The 18,157-nt window shown below is 38.0% G+C and overlaps 1 protein-coding gene across 1 annotated transcript; it reads left to right on the top strand.

Annotated features, from left to right (window-relative positions):
• Positions 1-2,175: 2,175 nt before the first annotated feature.
• LOC110065887 (transmembrane 9 superfamily member 3-like) lies at positions 2,176-16,859 on the top strand. Its single transcript, XM_020773055.2, has 16 exons — positions 2,176-2,379; positions 4,216-4,411; positions 5,666-5,770; positions 6,098-6,115; positions 6,784-6,944; positions 7,207-7,284; positions 7,813-7,944; positions 8,148-8,314; positions 8,499-8,593; positions 9,239-9,369; positions 10,132-10,271; positions 11,132-11,200; positions 11,324-11,470; positions 12,016-12,099; positions 12,242-12,318; positions 13,098-16,859. Exons 1-16 carry the CDS (start codon positions 2,296-2,298, stop codon positions 13,163-13,165), a joined length of 1,752 nt encoding a protein of 583 aa, XP_020628714.2. The 5' UTR covers positions 2,176-2,295; the 3' UTR covers positions 13,166-16,859.
• The last annotated feature ends 1,298 nt before the right edge of the window (positions 16,860-18,157 follow it).

The following is an 18,157-nucleotide window of genomic DNA, read 5'->3' as shown; positions in this document are numbered from 1 at the left end:
TTAAACCTGCCGAAATTTGCTCGTCCTCTTTACTTTTTTTTTTTTTTTTTTTTTGTCATCAGGCTTTTTGGCACTTCCATAAATGATTGAGAAGAAAATAAAAGAAAAAGGTGAACATTTTTGTATTTTAGTTTGCTACTTTGTCAACGCAAAATGAAACCGGTCTGGATGCCGGTCAAGATGGGAAAATCTAGACCGCGGTCAATAACGATTTCAGCCAATCAAATTCGTGAATTCGGTAGTTCTCAGTCCTTGTGAGACAGCCATATAACAATTTATTTTTGCGTTCGACGAATTGCGTTCGACGAAGTGGAACGCAAACCTAATTTTGACCTGTGGCTTTTCAGAGTTGGTCTCCCTGTGCACGGTTCTAGACTGAAAAAAGCCACATTCCTGTAAGGACACCAAAATGGCCACTCCGCTTGATTTTTGCAGGGGCATGTCACGGCCAGTAAACTGGTACCGTTTAATGCTGAGACATGTGATAAGACATGTGGCGAACATGTGAGTATGTGAGCAGGCCATGCGAGCTCTTCTTTCCGATGGGTCTTTTTTTGACTTCTGTCCATTCAGTCGCCGTAAGGTAGGTAAAGTCTGCATACGAGCCAAGTGGCCCATCAGGCCGGAGCTTATCCCGGTTTCTGTAGCATAAAGCGACTAGGAGTATTTCTACTCCCCCCTGGATGGGATGCTAGTCCATCGCAGGGTTACCCCCAGCATTAAGTTCGCCGGTACCCATTTATAAACCTGGATGGAGAGAGGCACTGTGAGAGTTAAGTGTCTTGCCCAAGAACACAACACAGTGTCCCCGGCCAGGGCTCGAACCCGGACCGCTCGATCCGGAGACGAGCGCACTAACCATGAGGCCACCGCGCCTCCCTCCTCAGTCGCCGTACGCCTCGCTATTATGTGCTCTCAGCGTTAGATTTTGGCGAATTTAAACGCTTCGACGGCAGCATTTATCGCGATCTGAGGGAATTGTCCTTGTTTATTAACACGACTTGGCTTTGGGATGATAACCGTGGGACCAGCTACATTTTGATTGCATTTGTTGATTAGTTCTAGTCGCGACAGATAGCTCAGTCTTTATCCGGTCGAAATTTTATTGTTTGGAATCGGTGGAAAAGTACTCTGAAGGCAAGATCCATAAGACTACTTTATTTATTAGGGGAAATACTCGAATTAGTCGCGAAACGAGCACGCGACTGCAAATGCTAGCTTAGAATATTTAAAAATATTCTATGAAACTTGAGAGACTACAGAAACTGGCAGCGTCACGCAACGTATCAACAAATCGTGACCTCTTCACTAGAATGGACTTTCACACTATGCATATCTGACTGTAAAACCTCGGTTGCTGCTGAAAAATGTTGATTTTAGCAATAGACAAAGGTTGAAAATCAGCTAGTGAAATCATTTATTTTCGATACATAATTATATATTAAAGTGAGAGCGTCGAACGCACTCTCACAATCTTTGATTACTACTAGTATTAACCCCTGAATAAAGTCTTGTATGTATTTCACTTTGCTGACACACGCTTGGGTAGACTGAACATTATCTCAAACTTTACTCCATGTTGTCTTAACGTAACAGGTGTGCAAACACTATTGGAAGTGTTCAATTCAGGGGGACATCATTTGTAACGGTAAACGCGATCTAGCTGTGTTTAGTTGGCCGCATTTAATTTTTTGCCCGTAAGATTCTTTGCTGGCCCAGATGAGGCTGTGAGATTACCCTAATTCGGTAAGATACATTTAAGATTAAAACCGAAGAGTGATCGATCCTAAGAAGACACCTCTGAGGGTGGCAATAAAAATAATCAATGAAATGCAAAAACAGTGAAGACATTTAAAATGGAAATCACTAGTGAACAAGATCTCAGGTTGAGAATAATTAAACTGAAAAAGAAGGCTGACGAGTGAACTATAAGGCTCTCTCTCTCCCTAATTAGCCTCAACAATCTCCTTCCATTCTCCTCCCAGCCTTCAGCTGAGCTTGCGGCCTGCTCTTTTACCATAATCGATCCCTCTCTCACCAGAAGTTTGTTTTTGTTTTTGGCCAGAAGCATATCACGTTAGATCAGCTGTTTGGCTAATTAAAAATTTCAAGCGATTGTTCTACCCAGAGATCACAGCGCTCGTTTTCTCCTTGACGTGGCGTTTAGTGCCCAGTCTCCTATTTGCAGCCGCTGTTATTCCGACGTCCGCCATTATTAAATCTTGGGTGAGATTCTACTTGCAATCCAGCGACTAAAGAGCCATCTCGTCCTGCATGTAGCTGCCTCTTGAAAGTATGACATCTGGGAAGAACTGTGTGCTATTTCTGTTTGTTATTTTGAGTCTGAAGGCTATCACGGGAGACGAACATACACATAAAGTAGGTCAATATTAGTTACACTTAAATCTGATCTTCTATCTCTCTCCAACCGAGCCTATCCGTTTCTGCGTTGTCGTGTTGTTTATGGGCTATGTTAGGACACTCAAATTCATTTTAGTGAGACGTCGGATTCTCTTTGGGATCCGATCGATCTTAATTTTCTGCTTCGTGTTCATGTCGTGCGTCGAATGATCACGAAATTAAAGAGCAGCTGACACATCACCACCGACTTGAACTTTTATGGGTTGTGCTTCGATGCAGGTTTTGTGTTCCGTGTTGTTGTCCGATTGCCATTAAGGCGCAAGATGATGCTTCTTAATTTGGCTTTGAGTCTTGTGCGTCATTTCACGTGAATAATTTTGCTGTGATGACGTTTTGAAATCTATAGTTGGGGTAACATTGTTTGTTTACGATTATTGGGCGCGATCTTTGTCTTCATTTCGCTGTTGGTTTTAAGTTGTTTATACTATAGAATGAACTGATCGAGGTATACAGTACATGTAGCTTCATGTATGAGCATTGATCAGTGTCAGTTAGTTCTTTCATTCTAAAATTTCAATTAACGAATATTCCAAGTCATAGTAGCTCAATGATCTAACTGTGTTAACATTTAGTAAATTACAGGTAAAATTAAAGGTGGGGATGTACATTTATATACATACAGCTAATAACTAAATTGCAGTTCTCCACATAAATGTAAATTACACATAAAGGAGTTGCTTTTGCAGTTGTTTTTCAGTGAACTTTTTCAAAATTCAAAAAATATTTCACAATCATTCATAATCATAATCGGACTTTTCATTGTTTTCAGTCCATGAATGATTTCTACGGTTTGTTTAAATTGTGTGGTAGTTTGAAATAATTGGTGAGCACATGGACTTCTTTCACAGGCTGTTCAGTCACTGCAGGCACAATTTATGTACACTTTGCATTTTTAAATTTAGTTCTGTTGGCTTACTGGGTTATTCCAGGTGCATATCTATAGTGTACACCATCGATTTTGGAGCTTATGATTGGTTCCACATTGCAGTCAACCTGTTAATACCTTTGCTGTTCTTTCCAGAATTGCTGAACTCTGAAATTTAAACTAGAACTATTATTGTTTTAAACTCTGAAATTTAAACTTAAAGACTAAACATCACTTTATTTGGTTCAAAGGTCATGTCTGTGTGTTGTGATTGTTGCAGTACATGTACATGTGTTGATTTTGATACATTTGTTTGTTTCTGGTTCTCAAGGTTCTTTAATTTTCGTCTTTATCTTGACTGGGAATCAAATAAAATATAATCATTAACAGTACTAGGAACAAGTGAGTCTGCATTAAATTCATGCAGCTATCATACAGGGAGTTCCAGATTTTCAAACCATCTAGGGAAATGGAAGCTGGTTTGAGAATTTGGTAGGGTTACAAAATAGAGTGTACATTTTTGCTAACTTTTTTTTTTGCCAAGAGATCAAAAATTGTCATCGAATAATCCAGCTTGCAAAAATTCAAGGGTCTGAAAAATCAGGATTCCCCTGTAATTGTATTACTGTATGCATATCCTTACATTTGATGATACAATATCGTTCAGGTGCATGTATCTTTTTTCACTTAACAACTTTCTTTGGTAACATATATTGTACCCTCACACCACTCTATTAGTGCTTTCAGTAAGACCTGGCACCCACTGGAGACTGAGATGAAAAATGTAATGTTACAAATAACAGTTCTCAAGAATTGACTGGCCCTTTAGAGAGAAAGACAAGCATTCTTATTACTTTCCAACGGTTGCTGCGCCAGAAGAGTCACCTCTTTCAAATAATATTGAAGGCTCTGTTTTTCTGTGTTTGTAGTACCAAGATGGTGAAGAGGTGGTACTGTGGATGAATACAGTGGGTCCGTACCACAACAGACAGGAAACGTACACATACTTCTCACTGCCGTTCTGTAAAGGGACAAAGAAGGACATCGGTCATTATCACGAAACATTGGGTGAAGCTATTCAAGGAGTTGAACTTGACTTCAGTGGCATTGACATTTCTTTTAAAGGTAATTTTGAACTGTACAATGTATTTCTATTCCTTCATTGGGGTGCATAAATACAGGAGTTTTCCAGAGATACATGTAGCAAGGCTGTGGTCTAAGAAAAATTACAAGGAGCCCAAATGTTCCTACAGTGTAACCATGAAATCCTGGGTGCCCAGCACTTAAGCTTGAATCGTATGAAGAAAGTAGGTTTTTCCAGTCACCCAAGGTGAAAGTTGGTTACTTGTGGCACCCACGTACTTCTAGAGCACAGCCCTGGATAGACATGAACTGGAAGTCAAATTTCCTCTTCTTTGCACATATGGACTTTTCATTCAAAAGGTCAAGTTGTAAAAGGTAAACTGAAAGATTTCCAACTCAGTTGGGTGTGAAAATGTGCTCAAAGCAAGAACGTTAGCTTCTACATGTAGTTGACACTCATGGTCAGAAAATGCCTACAGGTGTTTAAGCTCTCTGTTAAAACCACAAACAAATTATTATACAGTCCATGAAAGAAAGCAATTAGTTTTTGAAAATGCCATTCAGCTACATCACTAGCAGATTGATGAAGCTGAACTGCTCAGTACTGTAGGTAAAACACTCAACTACATGTGATTATCAGCACGAAGATGACACACAAACATGTCAATTATTAAAGCTAACTTTTTGAGCTTTATGCCATTGTTAAAAGAAAGCACTCAAATGAGTAAGTTTGGCATGTCAGATTTCCACTTTTAATTTTGCTTCAGTGACTGAGTTGCCATGTCAGCTTTGTGTAGATCATACACAACAATATTTAAGGAGCAATTTTGGCAAGCATGCTTTGAAAAGTCAAAATGTTAAAGATTTACAATTTTTTACCCTATGATGATAGCCATAAAAAAAAAAAAATGATCTTACTAGTTTTTAGTGCAGCCAAATTGCAATAATTTATAAACATGCTGAAGTTATTGGGGTGATATAATGAGTTAAAAGGTTACACAATACATGTACATGTACCTTGAGAGTGCTACTTTTGTCAGTTTTTTTCCTTCTAAGTAAAACAATAAGGTTGCTATAAACAATTCCCAAAAAATGAAAGTAAAATCTTCAAATGTGCATAATTACATGTGACAATATAATTTTTGAGAGAAGGTACATGTATTTAGTCGTAAGTTTTGCAGTGTCTTGACTATAGATTCAACAAAATTGCCATGATAGTGTCTCCTTGAACTAAATGTGATGTGCACTGTACTGCAGACAAACTGGTGAGCTAATATTGCCATATTCTGTTTTCAGTTAATGTTCCACCGTTGGAGTACTGTCAAATAGATCTAAGCCAAGAGAATCATGATGCCTTGGTGTACGCTGTGAAGAATCATTATTGGTACCAGATGTACATAGGTATGTTAGAGTGTTTGATCTGGTGAAGATCTTTTAGTGGATACACATACATGCAGACCATTACTTATTGATGCACGGTGCTGGAAATAAAATTTGTTAAGTCTGCATACAGCTCTAGCAGTCCAGAGTAGATGCAAGTCCTTTCTAATGTCTATTTTGGCCAGACATACATGTATTACCCATTTGGCTGGTCACTGAATACAACCACAAATACAACAATATTCACAAATAATGTGATGACTCAGTCTGTAGGCGTGTACATTACATAATAAGTGTGCTTAACAATGCATGGCTGAAGATGTTTTTTTTTTTTACTTTTATTTGCAGATGATTTGCCAATATGGGGTAAGTGTTTCTGAACTGATTGAAATCTTTTGTACATGTACATGTCACCGCCATTCCTTCCTCTCTCTATCTCAAATTAATGGATAATCCTGCTGTATTTTTGTTTTAGAATTGTGTTCATTTTATTAACCATGAAAATCGGCCATCTACTGTACTCCAACGAAATTTGTTCAGTCACCCACTTAAAAACTTTGTGACAACTTTGGATATTCAAGTGATTAGACAATGAACATATTCTGAGGCAGGGTGCAAATTTTGCTGCAAATTAAAATGTGCATGTAGGTTACTTTTACAAAATGATAACTACACTTTGTTTTGTTAGCCACAGTACAAAGTACTGATCCCTTAAAATCTTAGAAAACAACATTTCATGTACACTGTGGTGTTTAATACCTTCAATAGGTACATGTAAGTGTCTACCAGCAAGTAACATTTCATTCTCACTTGCTTTATGGGCAAGGGCCCAGACAAGTCATCTGCCATCTAAATAAAAAAAAAAGTAAACTAAAACTTGCCCTAGGCTGAAAAATGTGAGAGCTGCTTCTGAAGGGCGAGCTAGAATTCAATTTTTTTCTGAGTTGTGCTACATGTATACTCATCAAAGTCATTTGGTTTTGTCTTTTTGGGTAGTACATTGTACTTAAATTCTTTTTTGTGATGTTTTGCAGGTATTGTTGGTGAAATTGGTGAGAGTAAAGATGAGTACTACATATGGACACACAAAAAGCTTGACATCAGTTATAACGATGATCAGATTGTGGACGTGAGCTTGACAAGTGAATCTAAAGCCAAGCTTGTTCCTAATTCAAAACTCAGCTTCACCTATGAGGTAAACCATTTGTCATTAATTTATCTGTAGACATTTTATGTTACACTGGAGAATTTTCATTGCACACCCTCAGTATGTTACATCTACATGTACATTTACCTGGGTGTGTAGACTCTTTGGTTGTCATAAATCTGTTCTTTGAAAAATGCAGAAATTTAAGGTTATAATATTTATCTTTAGTAAAAGGAGTTTGTCTAGTATACATGTACATATAATTTGTTTTTGTAACAGGGTCTTATTGGTCTTATCTTATTTCTGTTAGGTAAAATGGACAGAATCGAAGGTTCCCTTTGAAAGAAGATATGACAAATACCTTGATCCAAGCTTCTTTCAGCACAGAGTAAGATATTTTGTAAATGTTGATGAGTAACCAGGCTTGAAACAAACTGAAAAAGAATTTCAATGTGACAGCCTTCTGGCTGGAATTAGATTTTTTAGCTTTACATTATTTTGCAAAGTGCATACATGTACATTTGAATTGAAAATAATCTCAAAGCAATACAATCACTGTAGATCAATAAATGAGAGAAACTTTACACATAAAGAGGTACAGACTGAGACCGGCATGAGAAATAATGGCACAATAATGAAGACGAACTATGTGTAGTTGAAAAATGGAGCTTTTTGCTCAAAGCTTTCCTTGCACTGTTTGACCTTCAGCTCATTGCACATGCATGTTTGAGCAATTTCAGTCACCTTGTACAGCTACTTGTGACGAAATTATTTAAATGTGTTTGCATTTGTTCAGCATGTTTTTGATTGGCCCCACAGTATACAATTGCTGCATTAATTTGCCTTTTTTCATGTATTGCTGTTATTAATTTTTTTATTGTAATGTACATTCATGTTGCCCTCCATTTCTTTTCAGATCCACTGGTTTTCAATCTTTAACTCATTCATGATGGTTATTTTCCTTGTTGGTCTTGTCTCCATGATTTTAATGAGAACTCTGAGGAAAGATTATGCAAGATACAGTAAAGATGACGAGCTTGATGACATGGTAAGGAAATTCTTAACGTTATCAGTCTGAATCCCAAAATGGAAATGCTTCCATGATAGTGATTGTCATAGATTTATTTTTACGTGTCAGTAACTAGTTCTGTTTCCAATTTTTGTGCAATGAATCCTTGCATGTAGTACATGTACTGTAGGTTGAGTGACACCTGTTGTGTAATGTGCATCTATGTATGTCTTGATCTTCAGGAGAGGGACCTTGGTGATGAATATGGCTGGAAGCAGGTTCACGGAGATGTCTTCAGACCAGCATCACACCGTTTGTTGTTTACTAGCCTGATCGGTACAGGATATCACTTATCTTCTGTGGCTGCCTGTGTCATCTTCTTCACCATCATGGGAGACCTCTACACCTCGTAAGTCTTTTGATATCTCTACATGTACACTGTCATATACACTGAATTAACTTGTGCAATGCATACTTTTTCTTCATTTCTGTTGGCTTTATACTGAAGATGTATTTGCCCATGTAAGCACAACAGAGTTTTTTAACATACATGTAATTGTACTGGATGCTAACTTGTTTTTTATTGATTGCAGGCGTGGCTCCATCCTGAGTACGACAATATTTGTCTATGCAGCCACAGCCCCTGTCAATGGATTTATGGGAGGCAGTCTTTATGCCAGACAAGGAGGTCTGTTTGCTACCTCTTTCTGAAAAGGATTTATTGATCATGCCATAAATTAAAAATAAATAGTTTCTGACCTTTCATGCTCAACTATCTGTAGAATTGTTGAGGATGATTTTTGCCATCTTTTGTTTATCCAGGTGTTTCAGCTATAAGTGCAATGGGATATTCAGTGAAATGAAATGATTGGAAAACCTTAACAAAACCACCAGTAATCCTAGTCTCTTCATTGCTAAAGATTAAAGACGAGTAACCATAATAAGATTCCTACCAGCCCAGCACAAAATCAAGTTTTGGCAAAATACACTTTGGTCAAAAATGTGTCAAAATTATCTTCAGTCATTATTTACATGTATCTCTGACTTGAGTTCTCCAAAGAGTAGATCCATAGTAAATCCGTAACTACTGTATCAGTATCCGTAAGATAAATCCTTAAGTACAGTACTCTATCTTACAGATAAAATCCATCCATAATAATTATAATTATGTACAGTGTATACAGCAGTTTAGGGATTTATTGCTTCAATGTATCCACTCTTTGAGCAAGTCACTGTTGCTGTTGAACACTTCCATTAAATTAATGGTACAGCACAACAAGTGAAACATTCTCTACATCTCCTTTGCATTAATTGTGATGAATTCACTCTCCAGGGAGACAGTGGATAAAGCAGATGACATTAAGTGCTGTGTTGTTCCCCCTCCTGGTTTGTGGAACAGCTTTCATGATCAATTTTATCGCCATTTATTATCACGCATCCAGAGCCATTCCATTTGCTACAATGGTGAGTTGGAAAAGTTTAACTATGGATATTTCTGCTTTTAGCATTAATACATTTTCAAACACACAGGTAACAAGAATATTCATTGTGTCCAATTATGTACATGTACAACTTTTAGCCCATGTTACAGTGTATGCAGTAATGGGCAGATACATGTAAGATGAATCAGAAATGTACAATACTGTACATGTACCTTTGAAATAAAGGAAACACATTGAGGGAAAAAATTGTTACCATAATGCAGTAACTTACAAAAACATGTAACCTAGTGCAAAGGGAGCTAGAGAATAATTCAGTGTGTGAGGGAATTCAAACCTACACGGCTGATGCGATTCCTTTGCAAATGCTTTACCTTCACATGTGCCATAAAACCAGTCATTGACCTTGGACCCACTTCTTGGAAGCCCTGGAAGCTTTTCAGGCCGTAAAACCATGTTTACTTCGTCTGTATCTAAAAACGGGGAAGTGTATACGCCTGAAATTTCTGAACCTCTGTTCATATTAGGAATATGTGGATAAAACAGCTCTGTAATCATAAAGTTAAAGATTTTGCTACAGGTGTATGGCTTTCCGGGTGTGAAAATTTTTGGGACCTTCGAGCAACAGGTCCCAGGAAGTATTCAACTTTAGGTTGGTGTCCAGAATCAATGTCTATTTGTTCTTGAATTCAAAGATAGCCCCTTTTAAAAAATGTGTCAAAGTTCTTGTTAGTGTTGTTGCCTCCTTGTTTTTGTGTTTAATTTTCTCTTTGTTCACACCATGCAGGTTGCTGTAACAAGCATTGTCATCTTTGTCATTCTGCCGCTGACCCTGGTGGGAACTGTGCTGGGAAGAAATCTGAATGGTGCTCCAAATGTGCCATGTAGAGTGAACACAGTTCCAAGACCTATACCAGAGAAAAAGTGGTAAGATGCCAGGAATCTTTTTACCCCCTAGTTACAGCATTCATACGGGTCCTGGAAAACCTGGAAAGTCCTGGATTTTTATTGTGGCATTTTCCAGGACTGGAAAGTCCTTGAAAAAGGCTTATGGTGCTGGAAAGTTCTGGAAATCTGTTTAAATCAAGTAAAAAAAACATGATGTGTATGGCAGACAGTAAGGAGAATTAATTTTGAGATCTTGGGAGTGAAAGGGTTAATGTGAATTTTACAGTCCTGGAAAATCATTCTGAGTCCTGGAGAAGTTCTGGAAAAGTCCTGGAAATCTTTTTGCTGAAAAAGAGTATGAACCCTGTACTGTAGATGTAGCAGACATTTAATGTACTGTAACTACTATGTCATTGCTTGAATAGTCCTAAGTTTTGATTCAGTAATAGCCTTAATCTTCACATCTGTGGCAAACCTTTTTTTTTTTGAATTGGGGGAGGAGAGGGGGAGGGGCTGAATTGTATTAACAACAAGCAAGTTCACCCATAGTGCATGTATCAAGGGCCCATCAAACATAGTCAGCTGTAGCAGGTGTTATGGGTTACAGCCCTTAATAACAGCCTGTATCATTGTATTAGTTTTGCAACATTCTTTATTTAAAATGTTTGTGGTTGATGAATAATTGATGCTCAGATAAAAAGGGTACAAGCATATTCATTTTTGGGGGTTTTCTTACTTTTTCGTCGCTTGTATTAGCAGTTGTGGAACTACACTGTATGCTGTGCAACTAGCTTCATATTTTGTAGACTTTCCATTAGTCTTCTTAGTGGGGGAGGGGTGGAGAGATGACTATTTGAGTTTGATTCTAAACCTTTTTCCTTGTTTCTGTTTTGTGGTAGGTTCATGGAGCCACTGGTGATTATAATTCTTGGAGGAGTCTTGCCATTTGGATCAATATTCATTGAAATGTAAGCATCACTGGCACAGATTGGTTACTCTACTGTTTACTCCTTGACTCTAAACCATTGTTTTTTGTTTTGTTTTGTTTTGCTTTGTTTTGTTTTGTTTTTGTTGTTCTTTTATCCTGGCAGGTACTTCATATTCACGTCATTCTGGGCATACAAGATTTACTATGTGTTTGGTTTTATGTTCCTGGTGTTCCTTATCCTGGCCATTGTAACTGTTTGTGTCACCATTGTGTGCACGTATTTCCTTCTAAATGCTGAAGATTACAGATGGTGAGTCACACAATAACAATACTACTTAAATGATTAAATAGTCAGTAACACTGTATTCTTTGATGGCATGTTTTGAAAAACAAAATCAAGGGTTTCATTGAGGGCCAGACACTGGGCAAATTGACCAGCTATGAGGACAATTTTGTTCGGCTGCTTTGACCATCTAGCAGAAAGTTTTTCTTGTAAAAAAAAGTTCAGTTCAAAACGCCTTGTGTTTGTACGTGCCAGTGACCAACACGAAAGCCTATGCTACTTTGGTCATTGAGCACATTTTATTTTGGTTATTTACTGTTATATTTCATTTCTCTTTTTAATTAATGTAATTTCTGTAAATACTGTTAAAGTGACAATTTTTGTAAATAGTTCAAAACAATAATCTAAAATCTGAAATCCTGTGAAAACCAGTCGTCCTCCCTTTCTAGACGAGTTTATTGAAAGTAACGACACTGATGGCGAAATCTGCTTTATTTGCACTGTGCAGTGTACAGTTGGCCATGTTCAGTTGGTGTATCAAGATTTCCACCTGTCTTCTGTTTTTCTTGTAGGCAATGGACAGCATTCCTCTCAGCTGCCTCAACAGCTGGTTACGTGTATCTTTACTCGTTTTACTACTTCTTTTTCAAGACCAAGTAAGTGTCACTCGCATCAGTATGATAACAAAATGGGCAACATTTTCTTGATCTTAAATTAATAGATGGCTCTTCATTTATTAACAATTAGAATTAAGAAATGTAAGGAAAAAAAACATTGACATTCGTGTTTTGATTTCAGAATGTACGGCTTATTCCAGACCACATTTTATTTCGGTTACATGGCTCTTTTCAGTGTTGGCCTCGGAATCATGTGCGGTGAGTGCTATTTTGTATTAGTATCACCCAGCTGGTGGACTAATCCAAATCCTGCATTTTAATTGGCTACGCCACTAAAGGACTATTAGTAATAGTCCTCGAATAGCGAAATTTGCGCAATCGAGCGTGACGCTTTCTTTCGTTTATTGCCTTTTCTGTCCGACTAGTTGGGTGATACTAAAACAATTAGACCCTTCGCGCTCAAGGGCCACGGGTCAATAGCCCATGAGGCGAAGCCGAATGGGCTATTGACCCGTAGCCCTTGCGGGTCTAATTGTTAAATAGCCAAGAATGATTTATTATGGCCCTCGGTAATTTTTGAATACCAAGTTGTCCTCCAGTTTTGACGAAAACAGGAATTCCCTAGAGCGATGAAATTCCACGACAATGGGTCAGTGCAGTGGTTTAGCCTTTACACTTAGCAAAATGCTCCAGAACTGGGAAATCATGAATATGCTACTATTTCAAATTGTTTAATTTTTTTTGCCATTGGTACACCAGTCAGCATTTGGTTAAATATCTTCACTGTTGAGCAAAGAACGTTGAATTTCTGTTGGTTGCTGGTTTCCTTGCTCCCTTTTAAATCATCCGATTCTGAATTTCTCGCAATTTACCACTGTAATTTCCTATCAGACCCAACCCTAAGTGTATCAATCTAGTTGCTAAGCGACAGCCTTGTTTTTGATTGGTCAGTAAGATTCGGAAATTCTGCTAGCGTTCCGATGAAGATTGCTCGGCAAGTTCGGCAGCCATTTGACTGTCTTGTTTGTGTTTTACAGGTACTTTTGGATACGCCGGGGCGAGTGCTTTTGTCAGAAAGATTTACTCTACGGTGAAAATAGATTGATGGAAAGGAGCCTTGTCTGGAAAATGTCGCTTTGGGTCCGATGGCTGTTTTTAAAACAACACCGAACAATAATCGTTTATATTTATAGGTATTAAAGTTCCTTTGGTACATAGAAAAGGAAAAGCGTTCAATGAGGAGCGACCCTCTGTCCGTTTTCGGCTTTTCGATAAAACGATGGACACTTTCGATCGTGTAACTCGGAAAAGTCTGGGCGCTTGTCGTTTGAATTTAATTCTAAACCTTCCGTAAGCAGAGATCCTTGTCAGTGGGTCCACCTTATAATGACCGTTTGTGGTGGGTTATACGGTCCGAAAGGTGTAAGAGTTTGCGATATGTGATCCTTTGTAACGCGTTTATGAGGGATGTTTGCTTTAGGAAGGTTACTCACAAAAAGCTGTGTAATTACTGGGTGCTTCTCTTTTATTTTAATTCATTCTTTGTGCGTGTCTTCCATCATCAGAGTCTATGCTCAGTTCTTCTCGGTCTTTATTTGGGCTGTCACGCGTGACGGAATAAATTAAGTTTAAGATCGATGGAATAAAGATTTTCCTTTCACATGATAGAGTTTGTAAAATTTCAAATCGTGGCTAGTTTTAATGACTGTTGCAGAATCAGTTGCTCCAGGCAGTTTCGAAGTCCGGTTGCCATGGCAACAAACTGATTTGACAGCTTTCGGTTATTCTTGCTATTTACTGATTGGTTAGTTGAACTCGTGAAGACGTCGGAGGCGACGACAACCTTCAGAAGCGTCATTCGTTCTTGTACCATTGCTTTTAACTCTGTTGTCCTCATCGTCCTTGCTACAAAATTTAAAGTTGGTTCAAACGCCGCCAAAGGTGTCGAAAAACTCCAGTGGTTGGCCAGGCCAGGATTGTACTGAATCTCGATTATTAACCCTCTGAGGAAAAGACCAGGATCCGTATGAACTGAAACGTGAACTGAACAGCAATATTGGTATTTTGAGCATTTGATTTTCATTAGTAGATTTTATTGATCTTTAGCAGTGTGCATGTGTCGGTGTTTGTGGAATGTGATCTTGTAACGTTCTTATTAACAATTATATTATGAAGTGGAGACTTATCGCGTCATAGTTGACGAGGACGCAGCCCGAGTTAACTATCACACAGAAATCGAGAGCGATTAATCAAATTGTTGTAGTATAAATCTACTAGCCATTCAAAACTCTATCTTTATCCTCTTCACATACACTTGGAAAACGCAAAGAAGCGGCGGCCATCTTGTTAACAACCGCACACTGCTGGGCTACTCACTTTCTATATTAGAATAGATAGTGAGTAGCGTAGCCAATAAGGAGACGTCATTCGCGATAGACCGCTAGTAGATTTATACTAAAACGAGTTGTATCACGATAAAAAATATAATTTTTTTTGCTATGTACAAAATTGCTCTAAATTCAAGGAAACGTCCAGATACATTATCTCGCTATAGTAGTGAAACATTTGAGTGATAATGAAAATATTTTAATAATAGGGATTTTAATGCAACGATCATTGTTGTACTTCTGTGAGTTGCTTACAGTAGCTCAGTCACGGTATTTTGAGTTACTTTGGCCTCGTACAAAACTACCCTTAAGTTAAAGGAAACCTGAAAATAGTGGCTTACTAAGATAGAAAAACACCAAAGACGTATCAATAAACCATAAAGGAACAAGAATGGTTAAGGATGGAGAAGATTAACACGGATTAAAAATGACGAACTAGAAAAATTTAGGCTGAACTTAGCAGACGTATTTTGCTTTCTCTTACACGCAGACATTCATCTGCGTTTGTAGGTTAATGTCGCCTTTGTAGTGCGTTAAGCAACGTCGACATTTTTTCACCGTAATATAATGCGAAACGAATTAATATTTTTCTTGTAGCGGGAAACATTTCCGTGAGGTCGGACTAAATAAAGTTTAATGTTACAAAGCTGTTTTCTGTAAAAATATGAATCAACTTACAGTTCCAACTGACTAGCTATTTGTTATCATAAACGTTATCATCACTGGCTACAGGTTTTATCATTTCAGTGACTTGCTATATATTTATTGTAGCATAAGTTTATTTTCTTGCAGTTAGTGAATTTCACAGGTTTCTGAAGGCAAGGTTAACTGAACTAATCCGAGATCAACATTTTTACCAATTTTGTTTGATCAAGCTGTTTAACGCTTGATCAAAATTCTTGACCTGTGAAATTAAAGTTTGGTTCCTTTTCCATGTAACACCTGGATTTAAGAATTGCTATTTAGGTAGAAAGGTTGTTCTCTTAGTCGCGTTCGACCTAGCCTTTGGGATCAAACATTTGCTCTGTAGCCTGGAGTCCTATGGACTAAGAATAAAAAATTATCATCTAAGTCCGCACTAATTTGTGAAGTTCCATTTTTCCAAAATTTTCTCAAATTAAAATGAAATGGTTCATGTTACATGTAAAACTTTAAGAAGTATTTGGTTCACTGTACATGAGCGCACAAGTTTCTTTGTCGCAGTAATGCTGACGGTAAAAGGTCTTCTTCCCATTAAGGATGCTTTAAAATGGTGTCCTACTAAATAGTTCAGTAATGCACTTGTGTACATGTATGTTAAGTGATGTGATGGTTTGGTTCGTCTTCCGCGTATTCAATATTGTTTTTAGTATGGGCGATAAATTACTCCTTAATTTGGGCGCGAACTGATTTTAGCGTAAATTCATAATTTCACGTGTGAAATGACAAAATTGTTTTAGCAAGTCGAAAACACACGATTGTGAGCGTAATTTGTCACCCATGATGTTAAAAGGTAATCAAATGGTATTCTCGTCAAAGCTCTTCCAATTTAATAACCTTTCCTAATTTCACTCATCATCATTTGATTACCCATACATACGAGGAGTAAAAACAAGATTTGTTTCGTTAATATTAGACGAACAACGTTGTGCACGTTTTTAACTTGCCACCTGTAAATTTTAGTTTAGTTCGTAGCTGCTGTCAACGAGTGATTGTCATCTTATTTCTCCTTACCACGAGACGACTGAATAAAGCAAAACTACCTGAGATGTGAACACCAATTCTCCCAAAACACTGTAAGTTTCTTGATTAACTAGTTAAAGTAATTTGATTCTGTATCCAGAGGAGCAGTTCACTTATAACCATGACCCAGATTTTGTTTTGGGTTGTTCTATCGGTGAAGGCTGGAGAAATATGATTCTGATCAATTGTTGCAGTTCTCTTTGGAAGAAATTCCATAACTGACTGATGTAAAGATTGGGGATTATGCGATCAAACTGGCCTTATTCACGATAGCCGCCTTGATGGTCTTCTATTTCTTTAACTACCAATCAGCCGATCGGTCTGCTTGGCGATAAGCATGAAAAATAGAAGTCTCGGAAAATCGGCTTTCTCCTTTAGTCAGTTAAGAGATCAAATATGGAAGCTAAGCCTATTTTCGCTTCCAAAGTACTTCGTGCTTCGTAGTCCTTGGAAACGAGACTTCGCCATTTCCAAGAAATTGCTGTATGCCTTCAGCATAGACTAGTGTTGGTGTGACTCACCGATGCGTTGTTTGAGTTATGTAGTTAAAGGGTAGTACAAGATGTAATTATATTCACAGGTTTCAGCTTTTATGGATATTTAGGCTATGTTGGTTTTCATTAGTAAATAAAACTTGTGACCTTGAACCACTACTATCACTATGAAAATAAATTTTAAAACAAACATAAAGGAGTGACTCACTTAATTTCTTTTTGCTGGAGACAAGCTCTGTGAATGTTAGGACAAGGTCTTCACGGTCAATTGATTCTAGACGATCGGGCGAGGTGACTCGAAAACGATTGACCGTGGGGAAATACCGAGGCCTAGGAAATAGGCAAAGGACAAAGGGCAACTGCCTCTAACCTTTCGGAGATACAGTTGTCTTATAAGCGGTGTCCGAGGGCCATACTGGCGAATGTCGTCCCTAGGTCAGCAGAATCGAGCGCAGTTGCTAAATGTTTTGTTACGTGAGCTTTTGACTGGAAGTGAGCTGCAGAGAGAGAATCTGGTCAAATACTCAATTTTAAACCGGCGATAAAGCATTTTGATTGGTTTATTTTAGCTATTGACACTCTAGCTATCGTAATTCTGTAATTTGCATCGGTCAGATCTATTATTTTCCAAAGTCTGGATAGAGTCAGGAAATTGTAGAGTCCGCGTTCAAGGTGTATTCATTTGTGATACACATCTCGCATGCATCATATAGCTTACATTATTAATTTGTTCATTCATTTATTTTAATTTCCCGGTAAGCATTATAAAGAAAAAAAAGTCCTACTGCATTCCTCGAACTGGATCAAACATAGCTTTGTCCAGCTAGTTGTGTCAGAATGCTGGTTGATTTCCTTGGAGTTACCATATCTAACTAATTTGTAAGACCTTTGCTCTAGTTCTTAAGAAGCCCCAGGCGTAGAGACCTCGTCAGTTACCAACATGCAAATTTGTTGAAACTGGGACGTCATATGTGCCGTTCTTTTAACAAGCTGCGTTGCTACGCAATTTACGTCAGTGCGCACGATCAATTAAGCACCAGAACGAGGTAAGGGTGAACAGTTTCATACATTCCCTTTTTTTTTTGTCCACTCGGTGCCATTGTTTGTTGGAGTACAAGAAAGGTCTGCTGCAAATATTCACAACCGTTCTACACAAACATTAAATCATTTAGGAGGCAGCATGACCATAAGGGCGCTGTAAAGGATTGAAGTCTCGTTCACGTCCCGTTTTGTTTTGTTCCATATTATTTTACTTTACCTTATTTTCTTTTAATTTATATTTATTTTCGTTCAATTTTGATTTTCTTTGCCGGTGATGCTTCCAATTTTCCCTTAGAAATCATAATCTCGTCACCAGTCTTCTCACTCTAATTAAAGTAGATCATGATTGACATGCGTCCATAATCCCGCGAAACTCTGCCCTATTCATGTTATATAGCTACCGGTCAGCGGTCTTGGCATTGCATTATAGACTTGTTCAAATCTGTCACACGC

This window comes from Orbicella faveolata, unplaced genomic scaffold (genome assembly GCF_042242905.1).
Source record: "Orbicella faveolata isolate gen_17 unplaced genomic scaffold, um_ofav_v1 contig_35, whole genome shotgun sequence".
NCBI classification, from domain to species: Eukaryota; Metazoa; Cnidaria; class Anthozoa; order Scleractinia; family Merulinidae; genus Orbicella; species Orbicella faveolata.
The sequence above is the reverse complement of the archived record's forward strand: the minus strand, read 5'-3'. Positions and strand labels throughout refer to the sequence as shown.

Excerpts from the sequence above, each read along its gene's own strand:
- LOC110065887 (XM_020773055.2), top strand. The coding sequence starts at position 2,296 with ATGACATCTGGGAAGAACTGTGTGCTATTTCTGTTTGTTATTTTGAGT. Across the intron at positions 8,315-8,498 it reads ATGGGAGACCTCTACACCTC|GCGTGGCTCCATCCTGAGTA; the intron begins GTAAGTCTTTTG and ends TATTGATTGCAG. Across the intron at positions 12,319-13,097 it reads TGGCCTCGGAATCATGTGCG|GTACTTTTGGATACGCCGGG; the intron begins GTGAGTGCTATT and ends TGTGTTTTACAG.